The 20,376-nt window shown below is 42.0% G+C and overlaps 1 protein-coding gene across 1 annotated transcript in view; it reads left to right on the top strand.

The window, feature by feature from the left end:
- Positions 1-19,994, top strand: part of NAA25 (N(alpha)-acetyltransferase 25, NatB auxiliary subunit) — a 29,208-nt gene extending 9,214 nt beyond the window's left edge. Inside the window, exons 10-23 of the mRNA XM_026859711.1 lie at positions 528-640; positions 3,369-3,576; positions 4,198-4,284; positions 5,348-5,528; positions 6,150-6,249; positions 10,718-10,869; positions 11,122-11,247; positions 11,559-11,802; positions 12,026-12,149; positions 12,514-12,579; positions 13,058-13,155; positions 13,379-13,489; positions 13,927-14,073; positions 16,719-19,994. Of these exons, the coding sequence (XP_026715512.1) occupies positions 528-640; positions 3,369-3,576; positions 4,198-4,284; positions 5,348-5,528; positions 6,150-6,249; positions 10,718-10,869; positions 11,122-11,247; positions 11,559-11,802; positions 12,026-12,149; positions 12,514-12,579; positions 13,058-13,155; positions 13,379-13,489; positions 13,927-14,073; positions 16,719-16,841 (1,880 nt within the window). The 3' untranslated portion in view covers positions 16,842-19,994. The remainder of the gene's footprint in view (positions 1-527; positions 641-3,368; positions 3,577-4,197; positions 4,285-5,347; positions 5,529-6,149; positions 6,250-10,717; positions 10,870-11,121; positions 11,248-11,558; positions 11,803-12,025; positions 12,150-12,513; positions 12,580-13,057; positions 13,156-13,378; positions 13,490-13,926; positions 14,074-16,718) is intronic.
- Positions 19,995-20,376: the final 382 nt, after the last annotated feature.

Below are 20,376 nucleotides of genomic sequence, written 5' to 3'. Positions count from 1 at the left end.
CCTCCTGGCCAGTTCATGAACTGGGTGTGATGGCCTGTGGTGTGGAATAGCCCTTTGGCTAGTTGGGGTCAGCAGTCCTGGCCATGGTCCCTCCCAGCTTCTTGTGCACCTGCTCGCTGGCAGATAACGGGAAAGTGAAAAAGTTTAACTTAGGGTAAGTGCTACTTAGCAACAACGGAAATATCTGTGTGTTATTAACGTTATTCTCACACTAAATCCAAAACACAGCACTGTACCAGCTACCAAGAAGAAAATTAACTCTGTTCCAGCCAAAATGAGTACAGCATGCCTGTTATGCTGAGCTCTTTTCTGCCAAAGTAGCTTGAATGAAGCTCTTGGGGTTTTTTTAATGTGTCCTTGGTTACAAAAGACGTTGAGACTCTGTTAAAATCTGCAGTAGTGCAGCTATTCCTTTTCTAAATCGCTGTGTAATCTTGAATGGGCCGGGGGTGGAGCATTACTGAAGATTTTTCAGATTTAACTTTTGATGGAGCATATTAAAAAGATGGAACTGGCCTTTTTCCTAGGTGATCCAGAAGAACTAATGTTCCAATACTTCAAAAAATTTGGGGACAAACCCTGCTGTTTTACCGATCTCAAAGTATTTGTGGATCTCCTCCCATCCAGCCAATACACAAAGGTAAGGAAAGATAAAGAAGGGGTGGCAGGAACTGCAGCACTTGTTTGCGATCTGGTGCCTTTATCTTAAAATACCCATGGATCATGTTAAAAGACTGGAAACATCAAATTTTTACCTTCTGTAGAAATTCAGAAAACTTGGCACTGTAGAAAATACAATGAATATCTGAATACGTTGAGCAATTTCGTTCAGAGGATTTTTGCTGGAGATTAAAAATGAAGTTTGATCCTGCAGAGTCTCAAACCCAGCTGTAGAATTCATTTGGTGCTTTTATTACCATTTCAAGGTGTCGGGGTAATTTGAGAGGGTCTTGGTTGAGTTCTTGTATCGAAAAATGAAAAGCTTGTCATGCTGGTGCAAGTTACAAGATACGAGCTTGTATCTTGTAACAAAAAGCTCCCTAGGAATTGTAGTGCGGTTGATAAACTACCCAATTAGCTCACTTTTAAATGAGCAAACTCCTCGCTTTTGTTTATAGATCACAGCTTACAAAGTGGTGTAACATAATGCTACAGAAAGGCCACCCTGTTCATTCATTTGCAGTTCTCATTGCTGTGGACTGTCAGGTTTTTACAAAGATGTCGTCCTCTTTCCCTTCCCTCCCATCATTTGTTTTTCCCATTAAAGTTAAGTGTTTAATGGGAAAAATCTGCTCCCTCATCTGATTCAGGTAGGGTGTCACGTAGGTGTTTTGCTTGACTCTGCTGTGGTGTTAGAGAGTGGACACATTGGTACTGGTCAAGGGGTGAACGAAACACCTACAGCAACTTTTCCAGAATCTCTTTCTGAAACAAGCTCTCTTTAGCTGAAAAGACTATTTGTGCAGAGTCATGAGCAGCTCGTTAAATGACTTCAGCAGCTGGGAATCCTGTCACTCACCCCATTGTTTTTCTAAGCCATTGTGTAAAATTATCAGAGCTGGGGAGGGCTAGACAGAGCATCAGCCAAAGGGTCTTGATAAAATGTTTGTAAACAAAGTGGAGATAGTGTTGTTGTTTTATAAACAAGGTGGAGATAGTCTTGATGTTTTGTAAACAAGGTGGAGATAGTGTTGGTTTTTTCTTAGTTTATTAAAATATTTTTGGACTGCTGATGCAAGCTCTTCCCACAGCCTCCCTACTAAGGAGAATGGTGGCCCGGGCATGTGTAGGTTGCTGCTGCTGTTTTATGATAAAAGGTATGTTTTTATCCCACTGGCAAGAGATGTGGTCAAAAGGATATTTAAGTTGTAGTTCTGGAAACAGTGATACCATCGCAAGGTAACCCTGAAGTACTGGACAGGTTTAATCCTGACTTTTCAGGATGCAAATTCTAAATCCAGAGCAGGGAGAGTGATATTTAATGATAATAGTTTAGGCTAGTTTCGTGGCGGTGCTTGTGAAACCATGACTTTGAATAAATTCTCTAAATTTTTCTGATTGGCCTCAAAACTGCTGCTGGTTTAATGAATATGTTGTATCATACTGGCATATTCAAAGAGCTTCCCAGCATGGGGCTGTCCTCTGGCTGTCGTCTCTCTGAAGCGTGCATCTGCAGGTGTAACTCGGTCAAGGAGACTTGTAGCTGAAGAGGTTTAGTGGTGCTGAAGTGCTGATGAGTTTTTGAAATCTGAGCGTTTAAGTTACTTAAAATATTTATAGATTGTCTTAGATTTATTCTTGTTTCACAGCAAAAGATGCTGAAGGTTGTTGTATCCTAGATAATGTAGCAGGGTCACACTGAGGCTATATGCAGCTGGGGGGTGTGTCTTTTTTTTTTTAAGTGTTTTGAATAGCATTGCAGCTCAGTAGCTGAGAATGTGGCATTCTTGCTGGGCCACTAGACCCACAAGATATTCCAGAAATAATCATCGTAACATCGCTCTTGACTTCTTAGAGGCGTAAATTGGAGTACGCAGCCTAGTGATTTGGTTGACCTTGCTCAGCTTGGCAAAATCTCAAATCAAAAAGATTCATCAACGCAGTCTTCATCAAAGTCTGTGGGAAAACTGGAGCTTGTGCGTGGTGCTGTGTGTTCCTGCCGTCTAGCTGTCATGCTTTTTTTCCTCAGGCGTGCATTTGATGCGGTTCTTGCGTTCAAGACCAAGCGTAGTAAAGCTGAATTCATTGGCTTTAACTCAGTTTTCAGTTTGTAGACACTGTTGGATTTTAGGGCAACAAGAAACTGCTGTCCGGCCGTGACTGTGTGTAGCGAGAAGTCTGCTCTCTAAAATTGTAAACAATGAGGCTGCTTTTCTCACAACTTAATTCAACAAATAAGTCATTACTCAAAGATGATGACCTCACTGAGGACAGCGCATTACTTCAGAGTTGAGAGAAAATGTCATAGCTAGTACCGAACCAGTTTCCTGGAAGTGTGCTGTGAAGCCTTTCAGTAGCTGATTATTTTAATTACATATGTTATTACTATGAGTGTTAACAGGTGCTCGAACTCCCTTGTGTGTCAATGTATTGGAAATTTGCCTGTGATTGATTTTTTTTTTTTTTCCTCCATCTGTTTGATGAAACTTAGTAAAAGCTATTGAGCATGACCAGAACTGGGTGCTCGCCACCTTTCCAGAGAAAAAAATAATTTTAATCCAGCTCTTTAAGCAACTGATTTCAGTGTGACGTTGGGGTTGATGCTAACATTCCCACCTTGCTTTTCCTTTTTCTTGATTGGAGGGAGGAAATGATGCTTTGTTTGTGCAGATGCCCTGCAGAATTTAAGAACAGTGTTTCTCTTTCAGTTCATCAGTCAATTGCTGGAAGTAATCCCTCTGTCAGCAACAGCAGAGAGTGAAATCGCGCTGCCAGCCGATATCAAAGCTCTGCAGCAACATCTGTGTGTGGTTCAGCTCTCAAGATTGCTCGGGATCTATCACGCCATGGATAAGAAGCAAAAGCTGACTGTGGTCCGGGAGTTGATGTCAAGATACCGTCATGGATTGGAGTTTGGTGAGAAAAATCTTGAAACAAATGCTGCAGTTGGCTTGCAGCTTTTGATGTTCAGAGCTTTTTCAGGGGGGCAGAACACCACAAACTCTGATGGCAAATATCACTGTTGGTGCACGGCACCCATCGTGCTGCTAGATAATACTTTGGCTTTCTCCTTCGTGATTATATCCTTGCACATACCTGAATCGTCTGTTCCCTTTGAATTTTGTTTCTTTTCAACTGTGTATCTTAAAGGTAAATGAGATGTTCCTGGGTAGTTATTTGTATGTTTGCAAAATTGCCTGTGCCTTTAAGCAAAGCCAGGCTCTATCATTGCTGAAGTACATAGGACAAATAATGGGCACTAATATTAATTTCTAAATCTTGCAGTTGCAGGAGAATCTTTGCTTCTTCAGCAGATGTCAGTGTATGAAGTGGCTCAGAGTCTACTTGTGTGATGAGCAAATGCAGCGTGTATACAGTTGTTTCAGTTTTTAAGACAGCTCTGGATTTGATAAACTAAGCTGTGGTTATCATCTGCCAGATAGCTGTGTCATTTAATAACGCTGACAATGTGAGAAGCAGCTGACAGCACTGTTAGTAATTCAAGGGTAACATTTATTTTTTTTTTTCACTCTTTAGGGAAATCTTGTTTGAAAACTGAATTGCAGTTTTCAGATTATTACTGCCTGCTTGCAGTTCACCTGCTGCTCGATTTGTGGCTAGAAGGTATGTTCCTAAAATTGTGTCTTGCTTTTAATACCACCCTGGATGGTTGTGATGAGGAGACCGTGTCTCTGTGGCTAGTGTGGACCTGGCATGGCTTGTTAGGCCCATAGCTTCCTGGGTTTTTTTTTCTCAATATGAGATATTTCAGGAGTTCCGTTTGCTTGGTGTTTGATCTGAATCTCACTGACCTCTAAAGGGATTTAATTTTCCTGATTAATCCTTGTAAGTCCTGGCAGAGCTTTGCTGATGACTCTCACAGCTCAGTGTTGGCTGTCTTCAGAAGCTCGTTCCGAGTTTCCCGTGTAGGTTATGTTTTCTCTCCCTTTGCATGAGTTCTGCTGACACTCCTTTCTGATATCAGAGGTGTTTCGAGAGCATTTCTTTCCCTCTCTGATGTACTTTGTCTTTTGGATCCCTGGCTTCTAGACCTGCTGTGACCTGTCACCCTGTCCCGAGTATTCCTGTACACCACATCTGCTCTGCCTGTTAGTCTCCTAATCCCACAGAGTCAGTCTCCAATGGTGGCTGTTCGTGGGCAGTGTTTATATTCCTGCCCTTCAGTGTCGCTGCCAGTCATGCCTTTGTCTTTCCCGAGGAAGATTTAGTCTTTAACCTGAATAAATCCATCATCAGGTTCCTGGCTGGTCACCGGTGGCGTGTGGGCTCTTGAATTCTTGGCTCTGTGCTGCTTTTTAGCATAATGCTTGGGAGTGCTCTCTGTGTGAGTTAGAAATCCTGAACAGTCCAGGACTCATCAGGGCAGGTCGCTTCTGCAGTGGGCTCACGTGTGAGGGCTGTGCTCTTTGCAGACGTGAGCTAGATATTCCCCATGAAGAATTATGCCTCCACCTTTCCCTCAGAGAGCAGCTATAATGCCGGGGTGGGTGTTACGTTTTAAGGGCAGCAGCGTGGCTGCCAAATGCCATCTGCATGTTTAAATGCATGGAACCATTTTGAGAAGTGTGTAACGTAAGGCAGAGTCAGTGCCAAAGGGAATTGTGCCGTCGGTGTCCAGTGCCCCTCTCTGACTGCACCTGGCTGTGTGCTTTGTCTTTGTCACCAGGTGAAGAGACGGCTGTGTGGCAGTGCCTAACTCTCTTAGAAGAAGGGTTATCTCATAGTCCTTCTAACGCTCAGTTTAAATTGCTGCTCATTCGAATCTACTGCAGGCTTGGTGCATTCGAACCTGTTGCAGAGCTGTATTCCAGCCTTGATGCGAAACACATACAGCACGACACCATCGGGTGGGTAGTATATACTGAGAATAATTGGTGGTGGTGACCCTCCAGTAACCAGTCCTGAGATCTGCAGTTTCCTTTGCTACCAAAAGTTAGCAGATGATCAGATTTTCTGTAAAAGTTTTTTTGAATTTTATGAGAGTATTCTCCCTTTCTTGAGGAGTATCTTTCCTGTATGATTTTAATCTGGTTTGGGTTTTCAGGGTATTAACTAAGGGGAATCTGAAAGAAACTTGTGAAATGTGTATCTTGATGCCAGTCATAGCTTGGTGTTCCAGCTTGTGTGACTGCTCAGCAAAGCTTGGAAGAGCTAGTTAAAACAAACACACCAAATGGCCTTGCCCTAGTTAGTGTGTTTGTGGGTATATAGGTAAAGCTCTTGCACGCTTAAGGTGGATGGAGGAACTCCAAGCCCCCACATACTGCTTAAAAAAAAAAAAAAAGAATTCCTTCTGTTCCTTTTAAAAGCTTAAATTTTAGTATGAATGTTGTGAATGTCCTCCGTTCAACCTCCAGCCTTCATTAAAGCTGGACTGCGCTGCAGTTCACTGTTCAGAGCTGTGCTTGAAATTCAGGTTTCCCCAGGGTTGTGTGCTAATATCTGACTTGTGCTGTGTTGTGTTGCAGCTATCTTCTGACGCGCTATGCAGAGGCACTGGGCCATTACGCTGCTGCATCCCAATCCTGCAATTTTGCACTCAGGTTTTTCCACTCCAACCAGAAAGATGTAAGTTGAAAGAAGCCTCTGTGTCTGTGTAAGAGAGCAGAATGTCAAGATGCCTTACAGAGGTCTGTGCCCTAAGTATGGGCTTGCAGAAATGTAGTGGTTGATAACGTGATGACCGCGTGATAACAAAGAGGAATAGTAGGTGTTTGTAGTAAAGGTTGCCTCAACCTCTGTTTCTCATTCCAAGAATTTGTAACTTACTGTTACATATATGGTTTTGCTTTAGCTTTCTACTTATAAAAGCCAGTTCTAATGCTCCTCAAAAAAAACCCAGGTATTATTACTTTTAAATGAATGGACTGTGATTTTTATGCAATAATTTCAGTGAAATGTCATGTGACAAATAAGCCCTGCTGTCATACAACTTCTAGTATTTGGGAATGTTATACAGCAGCCAGGGTTGGTGGGTCAAGATGGTGATGGCATAGTTATGAATCCTTCATATGACAGTCACCGAGGCAGCGTGTTTTAGTGGTGGCTGTCCTGGGCACACGGGTGGAGGGGAATGCACGTCGTCTTAAAAGGTAAGGAAAGCAGAAGGAACAAGATGGGAGGATTTCAGGAGGTAGAAACTGAACCTTGAAGTCTCAGCTTCACTGAAGGCAGAGCACAGCCCATGACTAACTGCGTTGGTTTGAAGTGAGAGGGCTTGAATTTGAAAACCTGGTCTTGTGCTAACAGAAACTACCTGTTTTATTCAGTTTACCCCTAAAAATGATGTGAATGAAAATAAAGTTGTCTTGAATGAGAGCGTTGGGACTGGAAGGGAGGAGATAGTGAGGAGAGAGTTCCTGAATTTCTCCAAAGAGTTCAGGTGCTTCCTAAAATGCACACCGTGCTCTAGGTATCTATCATGCTTGTAGCTTGCTGATTACTAATTATAGTTGTCAGTAATCTTACTTGGAAAGTACACTGATATATTCATAGGGAGAATAGCAGTTCTGTTTCAGAATTCCCAGGGAATCCTTGAAAAATGGGCTAGGTAGGAGAACAGTGGAACAGCACATTTTTGAAGTCTTGATGGAAATATATTGAGCAAATAGGAACAAAAGTAGTCCAGAACTGTGGCAGGGAGGTATATACGTGTCAGTCCATCTCCCTAAGACTTGCAAGGCAGTCCCGTTCTGAGATGTGAGAATATATCTTCTATATTTATATTTTACAGTTAGATCACTGTTGAGAGGTAGGTGAAGAAAATTATTTTTACTTAAGAATCAAAGGTGCAATCCAGTTGTAACTCTTCCGGTCAGCCACTGGCTATGTTGACTCCAAAGGCTCTGCAGTCATACAGCTTGCTTTCCCACTGTCCCAGCAATAGATAAAAACACAGGACTTGTCTGTGCTGAATAGTAAAGATCCTAAAGGTGTTCACACAATAATGCCTCAAAAAAATACCTCTCCTCTGCTGGCAGCCCAGGTTATTCCTGTGTACAAGATAGCAGTTGCCATTTACCTGTGCCTGGAAGGTAGATGCTGAGTTACTGACCTGTGTCTGACACAGAAATGTTACTGAATGAGCAGGATGCACAGAGGAACACGTGGACTGTGCGATGGGAGCTTGTTCTTGTCTGCTTCCCTCATTTGCTTGTTGTTTAAGCACTGATTCTACTTGCTAAGAGTCTTTGCATTCCTGGGTGCGATGTTGTGTGCTGGAGTGAAGCCCTGGATCCAGACAGCTTTCTCCTACGTGTCTATTGTTGGTAGTGACAGCTTTTTTTTTTTTTTTTTTAAATGAGGAGTAACTTGTTCAGTCTTGTTTAAAAGTCATTTGGTGGATGTTAATGAAAAGCATACCTGGAACCAACTGTCTGAATAAAATGTGTGACTGATGGGTACCAGGGGAAAAAAAGTCAACCAAAAAAAATGATTGGGTGTGATTTGTCTGCTTGGGAGCATCAAGAAATCATCTTTCCCTGGAAAACAATCTGAAGTAACTTCAGGTGAGGTTACTGTGAAAGAAGGTTGTTCTCTTTGGCATGAATGATTAAAGTGCTTGCAGCACAGAAGAGCTGGTTGTTTCCAGTAGCTCAACACCTGTACCCGGAAGAAGACAGCCACGTTCCAAGTGCTGTTGCCAGAAAAATGCTGCTCAGCTCATGTTCCAGAAATCCTGACAAGGCAGTGCCTGAATGGCTCGACGTGCCTCGCTACTGCACCTTAGGAAGTTGAAATTGCAAGAGGGGCAGAAGTGGTGCAATCAGCATTATCCAGTTCTTCATGCAACAAGATAAGGATGTGACTCTGGAACCCACTTGCATCGTCTCTCATCTTGGAGACAGTATTACAGCCGAAGGACCATGAGCCATTGTTGATCTTGGGTAGCCAAACCTCTTGTGTGTTCTGGACGTTTCCAGGGGTTATCACCTTAAGATCCTTTTAGTTGGGAAAAGCATCAAAAGCCGTACTAATTTGCAAATAGCAACTGATCTTTAAACCAGCTGTAAGGTGAAAATTGCAGGAGGTGAAGGCTCAGTTCAGGGTACTGCTCACCTGGGATGATGGTGGCTTTGGCAAGAGTGGAGATGAAAAAAAGGGATTACTTACCATAAGCCCCAAGTATCGCAAAGTCAGAATCTGCTACTGGTTTCTGTGCTGCTGTGGTTCTGCTGGGTTGCCCCTTTGTACTCAGGGTCCTGATACCAGCTTCCCACTCAAGTCCCTTAATGGCATCTAACTGCAATGTTAAAGGAGGACTATCCTTTAAAAGTTACCTTTTTTCATGGGTTCTGATACTGCCTGCTCCTCTCTAGGTTGGTGCTTAAGACAGCTGGCACGTCTGCTACAGCGCAGAGGACGTGTCCTGCAGCACGCTGTGCGTGGGACTGCCTAGAACAGGAAGTGTGGGATATAAACGAAGTGGTCTGGCATAAAAATATAGCTGCTGATTCAGACTGATTGCTTTGGATAAGTACGTTTTCCTTCTGACTTGCTGAACTTAACAGCCTGGAGTGAATCCTGTTTAAGAGTGGGTCTCATAACAGCCATCTAGGATGTTGTGCAGTCCCCACAGTATTTCTGCTCTGGGAGAGGATGCCAAGGACAGGGAGGAGAGAGAAGGCAGTATTGCTATATTTAGCCAAAACTAAAAAGGCAACTTTATCCTTCTCAAGATAGTCCGCCTTTAAATATGCAGAATCACAAGTAATCTCTCTAATTTTCTTGTGTCCGTCCGTCTTTAATTTCTCCAGATACTGCAGGCAAACAGAGCACCAACGTGTCCTATGGGGATTTAAAAACCACGTCGATGCAGTTGAATTAGCACCCATAGCGCAACCCCGCAGCCTGACAATGAACTCTGCAAGGCTGTTTATCAGAGGGTATGTTGTTGAATATTTGGCATATTTTTTTCATACAGTGCAAATAACCAAATTTCTTAGGGTAAAAAGAACTACCTAGAGGACATTTCTTATTTTGGAGGGGGAAAAAAAAAAAAAGGTGGCTTTCATCTGTGAGTGCTAGTTTCTAGTCTCTTGGAGCCTTCCAGACAGGTTGAGTCTGTTAGTGCTGTATAAAGTTCAGTTAACCAAAGGCCTTTTTTGGTGCCTCTCGTCTTCAGTGCGTTTCATAATCTTGTTCAGAAGAAAATATTTGATTTGGCAGAATTTCTCAATTGTGGAGTAATTTTGAAGTAAAAAATACAGCCATTTGTCTTGACTGGGAGCATAAATAGTTCACTCTGTCTCTGCAGCTAGAAATTTTCATTAAAATGTAGTGCTTTTGGGGGGCTCCTTCGTCATACTAATCTCCTTCTGGAGATTGCTTGGACTGATGTGAAATATTAGTTGTGTGCCTTGTATTTATTGCTGCATTGCATCAGAGGGGAAGCAGACTGTCCCATGGATCCTGAGTTTCCTTTGGTGTTTAGATTGTATTGTCATGTGTATACACTGCGTGATATTATCTTGTGATACTGTATTCAAAAATCTAATAAAAAAATAAACTAAAAAATGTGTGAGTAATTTTTTTTTAATATATGTTGCGGTAATACGTGATGCATATCCAAGTCAGTTCCAGAAAATCAGGGATATATTTATTTTGCCTGAAAGTACATCTTGCAATGAGACGATGATTTAATGATTTGAATAATGCATCTCAAAATAAAAAAAAAAAAAAAGAGGGGGGAGTGGGACAGGAACGGGGGAAGTCTTCTAAAATCATCTCTCCCCTCTGAGTATTTTTCAGTTTCGGTGGTGACAGCAGCATCACGTTTTAGCGTTGGTTTGATTATTAAGTCACGCTGCCCGGTGGAGCATCTGGGCATTCTCAAATTGAAGTAGCAAACTGCTGGGGTGACCTGGAGAAGCTAAAGTGTGAGCAGCTCCCAGGGCGTGAGCTTCTGCCAGCTTCAGTACCTCTGGGTTCATTACAGCCACAGAAATGCAATTTCGTGGCAGTGACCTTGTTAAACTCCAGTTATTCTGAATTTGTGGAAGTAACTAATACAGAGATGGTGTGTGTTTTCTTCCAGACCTCAGAATATATCATTCAAGCCTACAAGTACGGTGCATTTGAGAAGATCCCAGAATTCATTGCATTTAGAAATAGGCTGAACTCTTCCCTTCACTTTGCGCAAGTTCGCACAGAGCGGATGTTGTTAGACCTCTTACTTGAAGCAAACATGTAAGTACAGCAGCAGTAAGTGCAGCACATGAAAAAAAATCTGGACATTTGTGCATAAGCAGAACCTCAGCCAAGTGGGAGCTTGGTTGCACTTGCAGCTCTTTGGCTGAAACCTGTCAGTGCCGTGTGTGTGTGTAGCATTTCTGACACCAGGGGAGTTGAACAGCGGAGAGAATGTGATGTTGTTGAGCTGTGGTTTTCGTTTCCAGCGATCAGATGTTTGATTTTAATTTTGCTTGTTCTTACGTACAGATCAACCAGCTTAGAAGAAAGTATAAAGTCCATGAGTCTGAGCCCAGAGGAGGATGACATTCCGTGGAAAGATTTGCGTGACAACAGAGACCTGACAGTCTTGTTTAACTGGGATCCAAAAGACAGGTGAGTAGAAATATCCTCAGCTGTAGAGTCACACCTTTTACCTACAGCACACATGGCAAAGAAAATCCTTTCAGGGCAACCGCTGTATTTAAATGTTCTCTAGGCTGGCTAGCTGCAAACTTAACAAGCATCATTCATCACTTCTAGCAGTGCTGCCTTTTTACGTATTAATACAGTTTTCTGAATTTCTGACCACTCCTTTCTCTTCATACAGTATTTGATAACCTTGGGTAGGCTTTTGTACCTGAGTGAAGCTTGCTACTTTGCAAAATCGAAGCATTTGCCTGAAAACATTTGGTGCCTTTCTCTAGGGACATTTCTGAAGAACATAGGAAACTCTCCCTGGAGGAAGAAACCATGTGGTTGCGAATCCGGTCTTTAACTTTAAGGCTAGTAAGCGGACTCCCAACTCTTAGTCACACTATTCAACCAAAGAACTCTGAAAAGACTGCAGAGAACGGCGTTTCATCCAAGATTGATACAATTCGATCCCTGCTTCAGCAGCTGGAAGCGGCAGTGGATTCAGGGAAGAAGTTTCTAGAACAAAAAATTCAGGTACCCGTTAAGGAAAAAGCTATCCCCAAATATTAAATGAACGTGAATGCAAGCAGAGAAACTGAATGCATCTTGTAACGTCCAGCGGGCTGCAGAATGCTCTTAACTGACCCCGAGTTTTGTAGTGTATGAATCTGACTGAGATGTGCCAGAGACAAAACACTGTGTTCTCAATAAGGAAAAGCTGCAACACCTTTTATCTTTTTCTTTGCTTCTTGCCTAGTATCCTGTCCTTGGCCCTCCTCCTACCCGAATGGCTGGCTTCTTCAGTAATGGCAGCTGTCAGTGCCAGACTAGCTTGTTTTATCTTGTTAGTGATATTTATGAACTAGATACCAATGGCTTAGGTAAGTGTTTGAGGGGCGGGGGTTTAACCAGGTTGTCGTGATGTGTGGTGGGAGGGAGCGAGGTGGGTCTCCATTTAGTTGGAAAACTACTAGGCCTTGGGCGAGGTGGACCCAAACTGTTACTCGTGTGTTAACTTAATGTCATTCAAAAAATGATCTGGGAGACAGTGCCTTAATTTAACGTTTTATGCAAGTCTTCATTTTTGTACAGTAAATGTCGAGGTAATACTGGATCCTCTTTGAAAGCAGTTGCGTTTGCTGTGACTGCTAACACTAAATTACATTTAAATGCCTCTTGGTTTTCTGGAAGCAGAAAATACACAAACTTGTAGTAGTTTATAACTGCTTTTTTTTTTTCTTTCAGAAGATTCAGCAGAAATCCAGGAGAGGATAGGGAATAGTTTCAAGTCTTTAGTAGAACGACTAACAGGTAAATGGTAATTCGAGAATAAACACTGGTAGCTGTGCTGTGAGGATGTGCTGCTGAGTGTGCTGCGGTTATGGGGAGCGTGTTAATGCATCTGCAGATCCCTTTGAGAGATACTGGAGATCAAGGCTGAGACTCCCCTTGGCTTGTCTGATCATGAAGCTGTTTCATGCCGCGGAATGTCGTTATGTCCTGTCATTTCGCTGTCACAGCGTGGTCTTAGCAACTGTTGTCTCCCTGGGACTTGGTTCAGGTGTGCCCATAATAAATGGTGTGGAGATACTGTTCGTAATGAAATGCAATTCAGAGGAAACTTCAGAGCTGGACTTTCTTGAGAGGCTTTGGTCAAATTCATCACTAACTGCTTAGTGGCCAGCCCTCTGTGCCCTTTGCACGCTACCCTGAGATACATACTGTACAAAAAATACGCATTTAAGTTGATCCATGTGTCCTGAATAAGGTTTTTCTTTTTTCTTTTTAGACTTGTTCAATAAATGTAAAGGTGATTTGATTGAAGTCAGAGATGGCACCTTGAAAACTCATCCAAACCTGTTAGAAAACCTAGTCTTCTTTGTTGAGGTATTTTTTTTTTATTTGGAAACTAGAAATTTTGGAGTACTTTAGGGTAGAAATGTTGGGACTAAAACACAGTGAAAGTTCTTTGATCTCAGTCATTCATGAAAGCAGAAGGGTTTTTTGTTGCATGTTCGAACTCTGAGTCTTACTCTTAGTAGGAACACTAAAACAAGTTTAGAAGCCTGCTGTAAATGCAACCTGTAACATACTTGTACCTTTTTTCCAGACGATCTCCATTGCCCTGTGGGTATCAAGTTACTGTGACGGTGTCCTCCGACCTTTTAAATCCAACCTGCAAAAAAAGAAGAAGAAAAAAAAAGAAAGCAGTGTAGCTATGGTAGGGACAACATTTCTTTTTCTCCCCCACCCTCAATTCAACAGCATACTTACAATGAAAGAAAAATGAGGATAGATAACATGTTAATAAACTGCTTTTCATAAACTATGCCTTGTAAGGCTGATGTGGGTTAGAGATTACTCAGTGCTAATTTTTGAAACTCCTTTTCTATTTAAAATCAAATGGTGACATGCCACATCTGTGACATCATGTAACAGTTTTTTAATAGGGAACAGTTTGGAGTATCACAGGCCTTGAATGTGCTGCAGTGAACGTGGTAACTGGTGGTGTTTACCTGGGTGGGTAGATTATAGCTTAGCACAGCGGGAGAAGGAATAGAATGATAGACACCACAAAGTGAGTTGTCATATAGAATAGTCATTTGAATAGGCATTAATATGTGTCTGTAAATTAAAAATATGTGTTTATTTTTGTAGCCACCTGTATTTACACATTTTCTGGATTATGTTACTGAGCTACAGACGTTAACTTCCAACGTAATAGATCACATCAAAGGGCTTGAAATAATTCTGACTGCACTAAAACTTGAAGAGCTGTCCCTCAAGGACACTCTGCTTTTACAGGTAAGAACTTGTGGTGGTGTTTGTGTGCTCACTGCATCGGTGTGTGCCTGGTAACAACCTGTACATACACACTTAGGGGATACCTTCGTTGAAAGCAAAAACATTTTCACCAAAATGTTTTACTGGAAGGAAAAAAAAAAAACAAACCCACACCAAAAACAGGAAAACAAACAAAAAGCACCTGTTATGATAGGCTTAATCGCTCTTAACCAGAGGTTAGGGACTAGACTACTAGAAAGCTTAGTTTTAGACTGGTAAATTAGAGGGAGTTTTTTAATGACACTGTGACTTTGCCTCATCTGATCAGCTCCAGCTCACTGCACAGAATAATCTCAAAAAATGAGATCTCAACACAGGAATTTTAAAATATTTTCATTTTGTGTGATATATTAGTAAAGAAAAACTTAACGTTTTAACATTTTGTTGTCTGTGATATGACATTCTATTATCTGTATTTTGTGTGCCATAATGGATGTAAAATACTTATTCCAGGGAAGATTTGAGATTCATCTTCTGCTGATTAGTCACTTCCCTGGAGACAATTACTTGATCTTTACAGAAAAGCAAGTGACAACTTCCCTCCCCACCCACCCCTTAGCTATATAGGGAAAACCAGAGGCAGGAGTAGTAGGCACCACGCACGCCAAACCTTATGCCACATTTAGATATGTGAAACATAGGCCTAAGGAGGAAGCTTGGCTTTTTAAGCCATTGCAATCAGAGTGAAACTTTGGTAGACAAGTTCATGTTGCTGTCATAAGGGATCTTCTAACAGTTCAGTACTTAATATGACTGTGTTTATTTAAAACAGCTGTTGAGATCCTGAAAGTATCTTTGAAATAGTGTCAGAGTCCAGCTAAAAAGCCTAGAGGTGACTGAAAGCATGGAACTGGAACTTGAAACACAGGTGGGGATCAAAGGTGCAAACTTAACGAAGTGGTGGAATAAGCATCATCTTCTGAGAGACAGGGGAGAGGGCCTGGGGGGTGGTGAGTCATGTCCTTGTTGAAGGAGGATTGTGGATTCCAGGAGAGAGGTTTCAGAGGGTAGTTGTCTCCTCACCAGTATTAATTTGCAGGGTAGGAGAGATGGAGTAGGAGAAGGCACAGGCAGAAGGTGTGTTACCCAAGACCCCTGCAGACTCAGTTAGGAATCAGCATTTAAGACAAAAACAAGTCTCTGGTGTATTTATCTAAAATGGGAAATTTGTCCTATAGGGCACTGGCATTCAGGTTTGTCTAGGTGGGAGATGGGTGCAGCTTTTAAATCCTTCCCAATTCAAAAGCCTTCACATCTATGTCAGAACTACACTTCTGTCTACCTAAGCTGCTGTTAGCCAGCTTGGTTTTTTTTCAGTTAGGTTGTCCTGGTTTTTTTTCATAGCACATTTAATAATAATTTCCCTTAATCTCGTTGCTGTATGAGGCTGATGTAGAAGTATCTCAGATATACATTGAAAAAAAACATACTGGAAAAACTGATAGAAAGCAAGGAAATCCCCTTGGACTGTATTTAATGCAAATATGAATAAAAACTAGAAAGTATGTTTTCTTATTATCATCAAAGAATCTTCACTTTAAAGGGGTAAGACACTTTCAGGTAATTGTTGTTTATAATTTTTCTGGTGCCTCACTGAGTCAGCAAATTCCTCCATCTTCCCTTTGATGCAAAGCATCAAATTACTACACAAAGCAGATCTGGAAAAAGTGACCATTAGCACATGGATTTGAGCAGAAGCATCTGTGGGAGTCTGCAGCTTTTCCTGCGTTTGTCCATAGTGTTCGCTGTTCTGTTTGTTGTTTGACATCGTTGCAGTAAATCCTGATAAGTGCACTCTCTATAGCTCTGCTCAGACTTGGAGCTATGTTTGCAGCGCTGTGTTTAGAGCTGTTGAAAAAGTCCTCTTGCTGCTGATGGGAGATTTTTCCCACTCAGGCTGTGCCTCACAGGCTGTTCTGTTTGTTATCTGTGTCTGCAAAGGGCATCCTGATAGCAAGTCACCTCTTGGCAGGGCAGTGGTTACGGCTGCTGCTGTGGGTACCAGGACTTGCTCTTTCTGCATCCAGAAATGCGGCATTGTTGGTGATGGGTCAGTGCTAACCTCCCCTCTACCTGCAGGAGCCACGCCAACCATTCTGTATGGTGGTGGCTCCTAAAAGCCTTTTAGCCATGGGCATTTTAGAAAACAACACGTTAAAGGAGCATCTGATCCCTTTGGGAGGGCTAGAGCCTGTCTCAGGTGCCTCAGATCACCGTGCTTTGGAATTTGCCTCTTTGGTGGTCAGCATTCATTTGGTGTTTTGACTTCAGTTTTCTGTATAAGAAATTCTCTGCTTTAATAAGTGCCGACTAAAATAAAAATGCTACACACGCTCTCAGTTTCAGCCACAAATACTTTGCCACAAGGATGTTTCCAGAAGTTTTGAAGAAAAGTTAATGTTTTACCAGCCCTGTCTTGGCAATACCTGCAGGAATTATTGCTGCTGAGGAGGTGCTGCTTTTTCTGTGCTGATGATACTCGCTTTCTAAACTTGCACTGTGGTCCTCGTGAATTTCTTATCAGTGTTTGAGATGGTGGGGGAAGTTTAATGGGACAACTTAAAGAGTTACTGTGGGGTGAATGATTTCTCTTTTGCATTTTGCAGGAAGAAAAAAAGTTTACAAAGACTGTGCAAGGGAAGGTCCAGAGCAGTTACCATCACTCAGTTCAGGAAATTGGAGAGCTGCTGAAAAAGAGACTTGATACCATTAAAAAACTAAAGATTTGAGAAATGCGTCCTTGACAGACTCCACAGGGGAGTGACACCAGAGTCCCAGGCAGAAGCAACATCCAATATACCATCACTTTAATCCAGAACTTCCTCATAATGCATGAAGGACTTAAAATCATAAACCAATTTTTTTAGGTATTACAGTTGTATTGAGGTGATTTAAATTATTGTACATAAATGAGAAGCAGGGACCCTTATCGGGGTTTGACCACTTTTTATACATGTTCATAAGTTTATTGCAACAGGAGAGAATTAACTTTCTTCCCTTTTGATCTCTAGAAACAACTGGAGATGGTCTTTAGAAGCAGCAATAGAAATCCAGTGTAAAGCATATATCTCAAAGGAGTTGTATTTTCATCACCATACAGTGTTTATAATTTTTGTATGGTCCTTGCCTTAGAAATGCAGAAATAGTAGATGCCCGCATTCGGCCATCTCCGGTGAAATGAGCCCGTTTTGGAGCTGCCTGTTTTGTCTGCGAGCCACCTGGTCCCACTGACTGAATTCAGTGTGTTGGTGGAGCAGGGAGAGGCGAGGCTGGGCTGGGGGCAGCCCCCTCCGTGTCCAGCCTGCCAGCAGAGCCCAGCCCTCCCTCGCAGGAGGGAAGAGGTGCTGTCGGTGTACACACAGGTTGTTTTCACCGTTGGGGAAAAATTTGCAAACCTGATGAGGAGCAAACTTGGCCATTAAGCTTTAGAACTAGAGATGGGAATCAGTGTTTCAGAAAAAAAAAAAAAAGACCAGAGACCTTGTATATAATAGGTGCAGTGAAATCTATGACACTGCAGTCTGATTTCGTGTCAGTTAAATGTAAAACAGCAATCATCATGACTTTTTAAAAGTGTATTTAGATTACTGAAACTTTAAGACTTAAATATTTTAATAGAAATTAAATCCTCTTGGCTTTGGTTTTAAGTTGGCAGAGGTAACTTTTGCTTCCGCTGTGGTATGAGACTGAGAATACTTTTTGTAACTGTATGCTTGCTTTTTGCAGTTGATCTTTCATTATTCAAGTACTAGCTCATTAGGCATTCTGGTAGAAAATGCAATCGCATCATCTGCTCCTACTGAATCTGCATTTCTGCTGGGTTTTTTTCATTTTAAAGGAGTAATGCAGCCTAAAATTCGTTGGGGGAAAAAAAAAAAAAGGTACATGTACCTGCAATACAAGGGACAGGTCAAACTTTAAAGATTCCTCATCTTCTGATTTAAAGCAGCTAGTATCTGAGGACTATATTTAAAGTTTTAAGAGCTGACAATCCTACCTTTGTCATCTCTTCTGAGTATGTTTTGTTAGTAATGCTAGAATGTTGATGAGAGTATTTTTTTAAAATAAATCCCCTGTATAAAAAAAAAAATAATAATACACATAGCTGCTCTTGCTGGATTTAGTTTTGCTTTGCCCCATCCTGAAAGGGAAAGAAGAATGTCTGCAGGTTGTCTAAATTGTAATGGATGTCCTGATGGTTTAATTGCAATGTCTGGTAAGTGCTCTGGGCTGGAGGAATACCAAAATGTGTTAAGTCTGTTTTATAGTAATACTTTTCCTGAAAAAAAAGAAAAAAAAACAAAAAAAAAGAAAAAAAACACAAACCAACAACTGAACTCTTCTATGTTGTATAGAAATACTTTTTTTTGAAAGAAGGGTGCGCTCCTTAAATTAAAGCAAGACTGATGGCTGAGTTGATGCTTTGCAATGTGTAGGGTAAGTGGAAACAGTCCCATTGCTGAGGTGCTGCGGTACGAGCCAGAAGTCTGCACTGTCCCTTGTCATTCAGAGGCAAACGGCTAGTGCTGAGGTTCCTGCCCCCTCCCTGCCCCGTGGCAGTGCAGCCACCAGCCCTGGATGTAAAGTTGACAGAGCCTCATCCAGAGGGGACAGCGCAGGGGCTGAGTTACACTGGAGTTTCCTTCCACCTGCTGCTACAACAGGTTGAACTCAACCAGTCGTATCAATAAGCAATGGTGAAAATGTAAGTGAAGTGTAAGGTTAACGTAACGAAGCTTTTTAAATCCTCCCATGTGCCTGAAAGCAGAACTTTGCTTAAAAAAAAAAAAAGTTTTTCTGCACCAGCTCCCTTAAAAGCAGAATTGAAACTGCTGGGGGGGGTGTGGGGTGTGTGGATGTGTGTCATCTGAAGCAAAGCCCCAGAGAGGATGGAACCATGGCTCGCTCTCGCTTCCTGTCGCAGCGTTTGGCACGGCGCAGGCCCAGCCTTGGCTGGTCCCTCCGGGCAGCACGGGAATACCGACCGCTTCAGTGTTAGCTGCTCTCCCCTTTCCACTTCCAGCCACTGGCAAACGATGAGCTTGTCAAACAAATAAAAATTGTGGATTACTCGGTGTTTTATAAAACCAGATGCCATCTCTTCACAGCTGTAGTTTCTCTATAGGAGGAAACGGTGTACAAAAATGACTACGTACTGACTGTTTGGCGGCTAGGGAGAGGGAGGACTTCTCTCCCCCTATAAATTGTGTACAGTTAAATATATTATATATTTCTTACAAAAGAGCATTTCCCCTCCAGAATGTGTCCCACAGGGACCTGATAAGGAAATTTAACCTATAACCCATTGCTGCTGTTCCCCCTCTTCCACTCTTGGGATTTTTGTTTGTTTCAGATATTATTTTTTTTTTGGTAATTAATTGAAAAACATACCTAGAAGAAGCTACCAAGACTACTGTTTACAGACTGAAAAAATACTGCTTTTATACTACTGGGATCATGAGCCACGATCCTTTGACAGATTTCCTCAGCTCTTCTCTTTGCTTCAAATCTGTCCAATGTAGATAAAGGTCAGAAGTCTCCTCCCCTGCTTTGTCTACATACAGGACAATATGTACAATGCTTGTTTATGTTGCCCATCATTTTTGTACTTTTTAACTGTTCAAAAATTGCATTTATATTTTGCAGTCGTTGATAATCATGACTTTATTTTAACCGCTAGTAATCTTAGAGGGGATTTTTTGGTTGTTGTTGTATCTGCAGCCTTATCTGAACTTTCTCCTCCTTGATTATTCATTGTTAATTTATGACTGTAGGAGATATGTCTGCCTCAGCCTTCTACGGACTTAAGTGACACAACTGCAACTGATCTGCTTTAAACTGGATGGGTTTATAATTTATATAAAAGTCAGTTTCGTTACAAATCAGTATTGCTGCCTCTCATTTTTCTGTCTGAGCGCTGTGGAAGTGACTGAAGTGCTCACCAACGCTCTCTACCTTTGCCAGCCCCTTGGTGAAGCCTTATTATCCTGGTGCAGGGCAAGCAGAAAAATCCAGTTACCTGCCAGGAGGGAGAGAGGGAGGGAGAATGCTCCTGGCTTTCCGCCTTGGAGCCTGGGTTCAGAATGCTGTCTGCTGGGGGATGGAGCTGGGATGTGTCTGTTCTTTTGACGTGCTCATCTGTCAAGCTGTTGTTCAGGCTTTGTGCATTTGTGCGTGCACTTCACCCTGGCTTTCGGGGATAAAGTAAGGGCTGGCGGTGCATGAGGTATCTTCTCCAGCAGCACAAAAAAAAAAAAAAAAAGT

Source organism: Athene cunicularia (assembly GCF_003259725.1).
Source record: "Athene cunicularia isolate RWA chromosome 15 unlocalized genomic scaffold, athCun1 chr15_part1, whole genome shotgun sequence".
NCBI lineage: Eukaryota > Metazoa > Chordata > Aves > Strigiformes > Strigidae > Athene > Athene cunicularia.
This window is presented reverse-complemented; position numbering and strand designations above follow the sequence as displayed.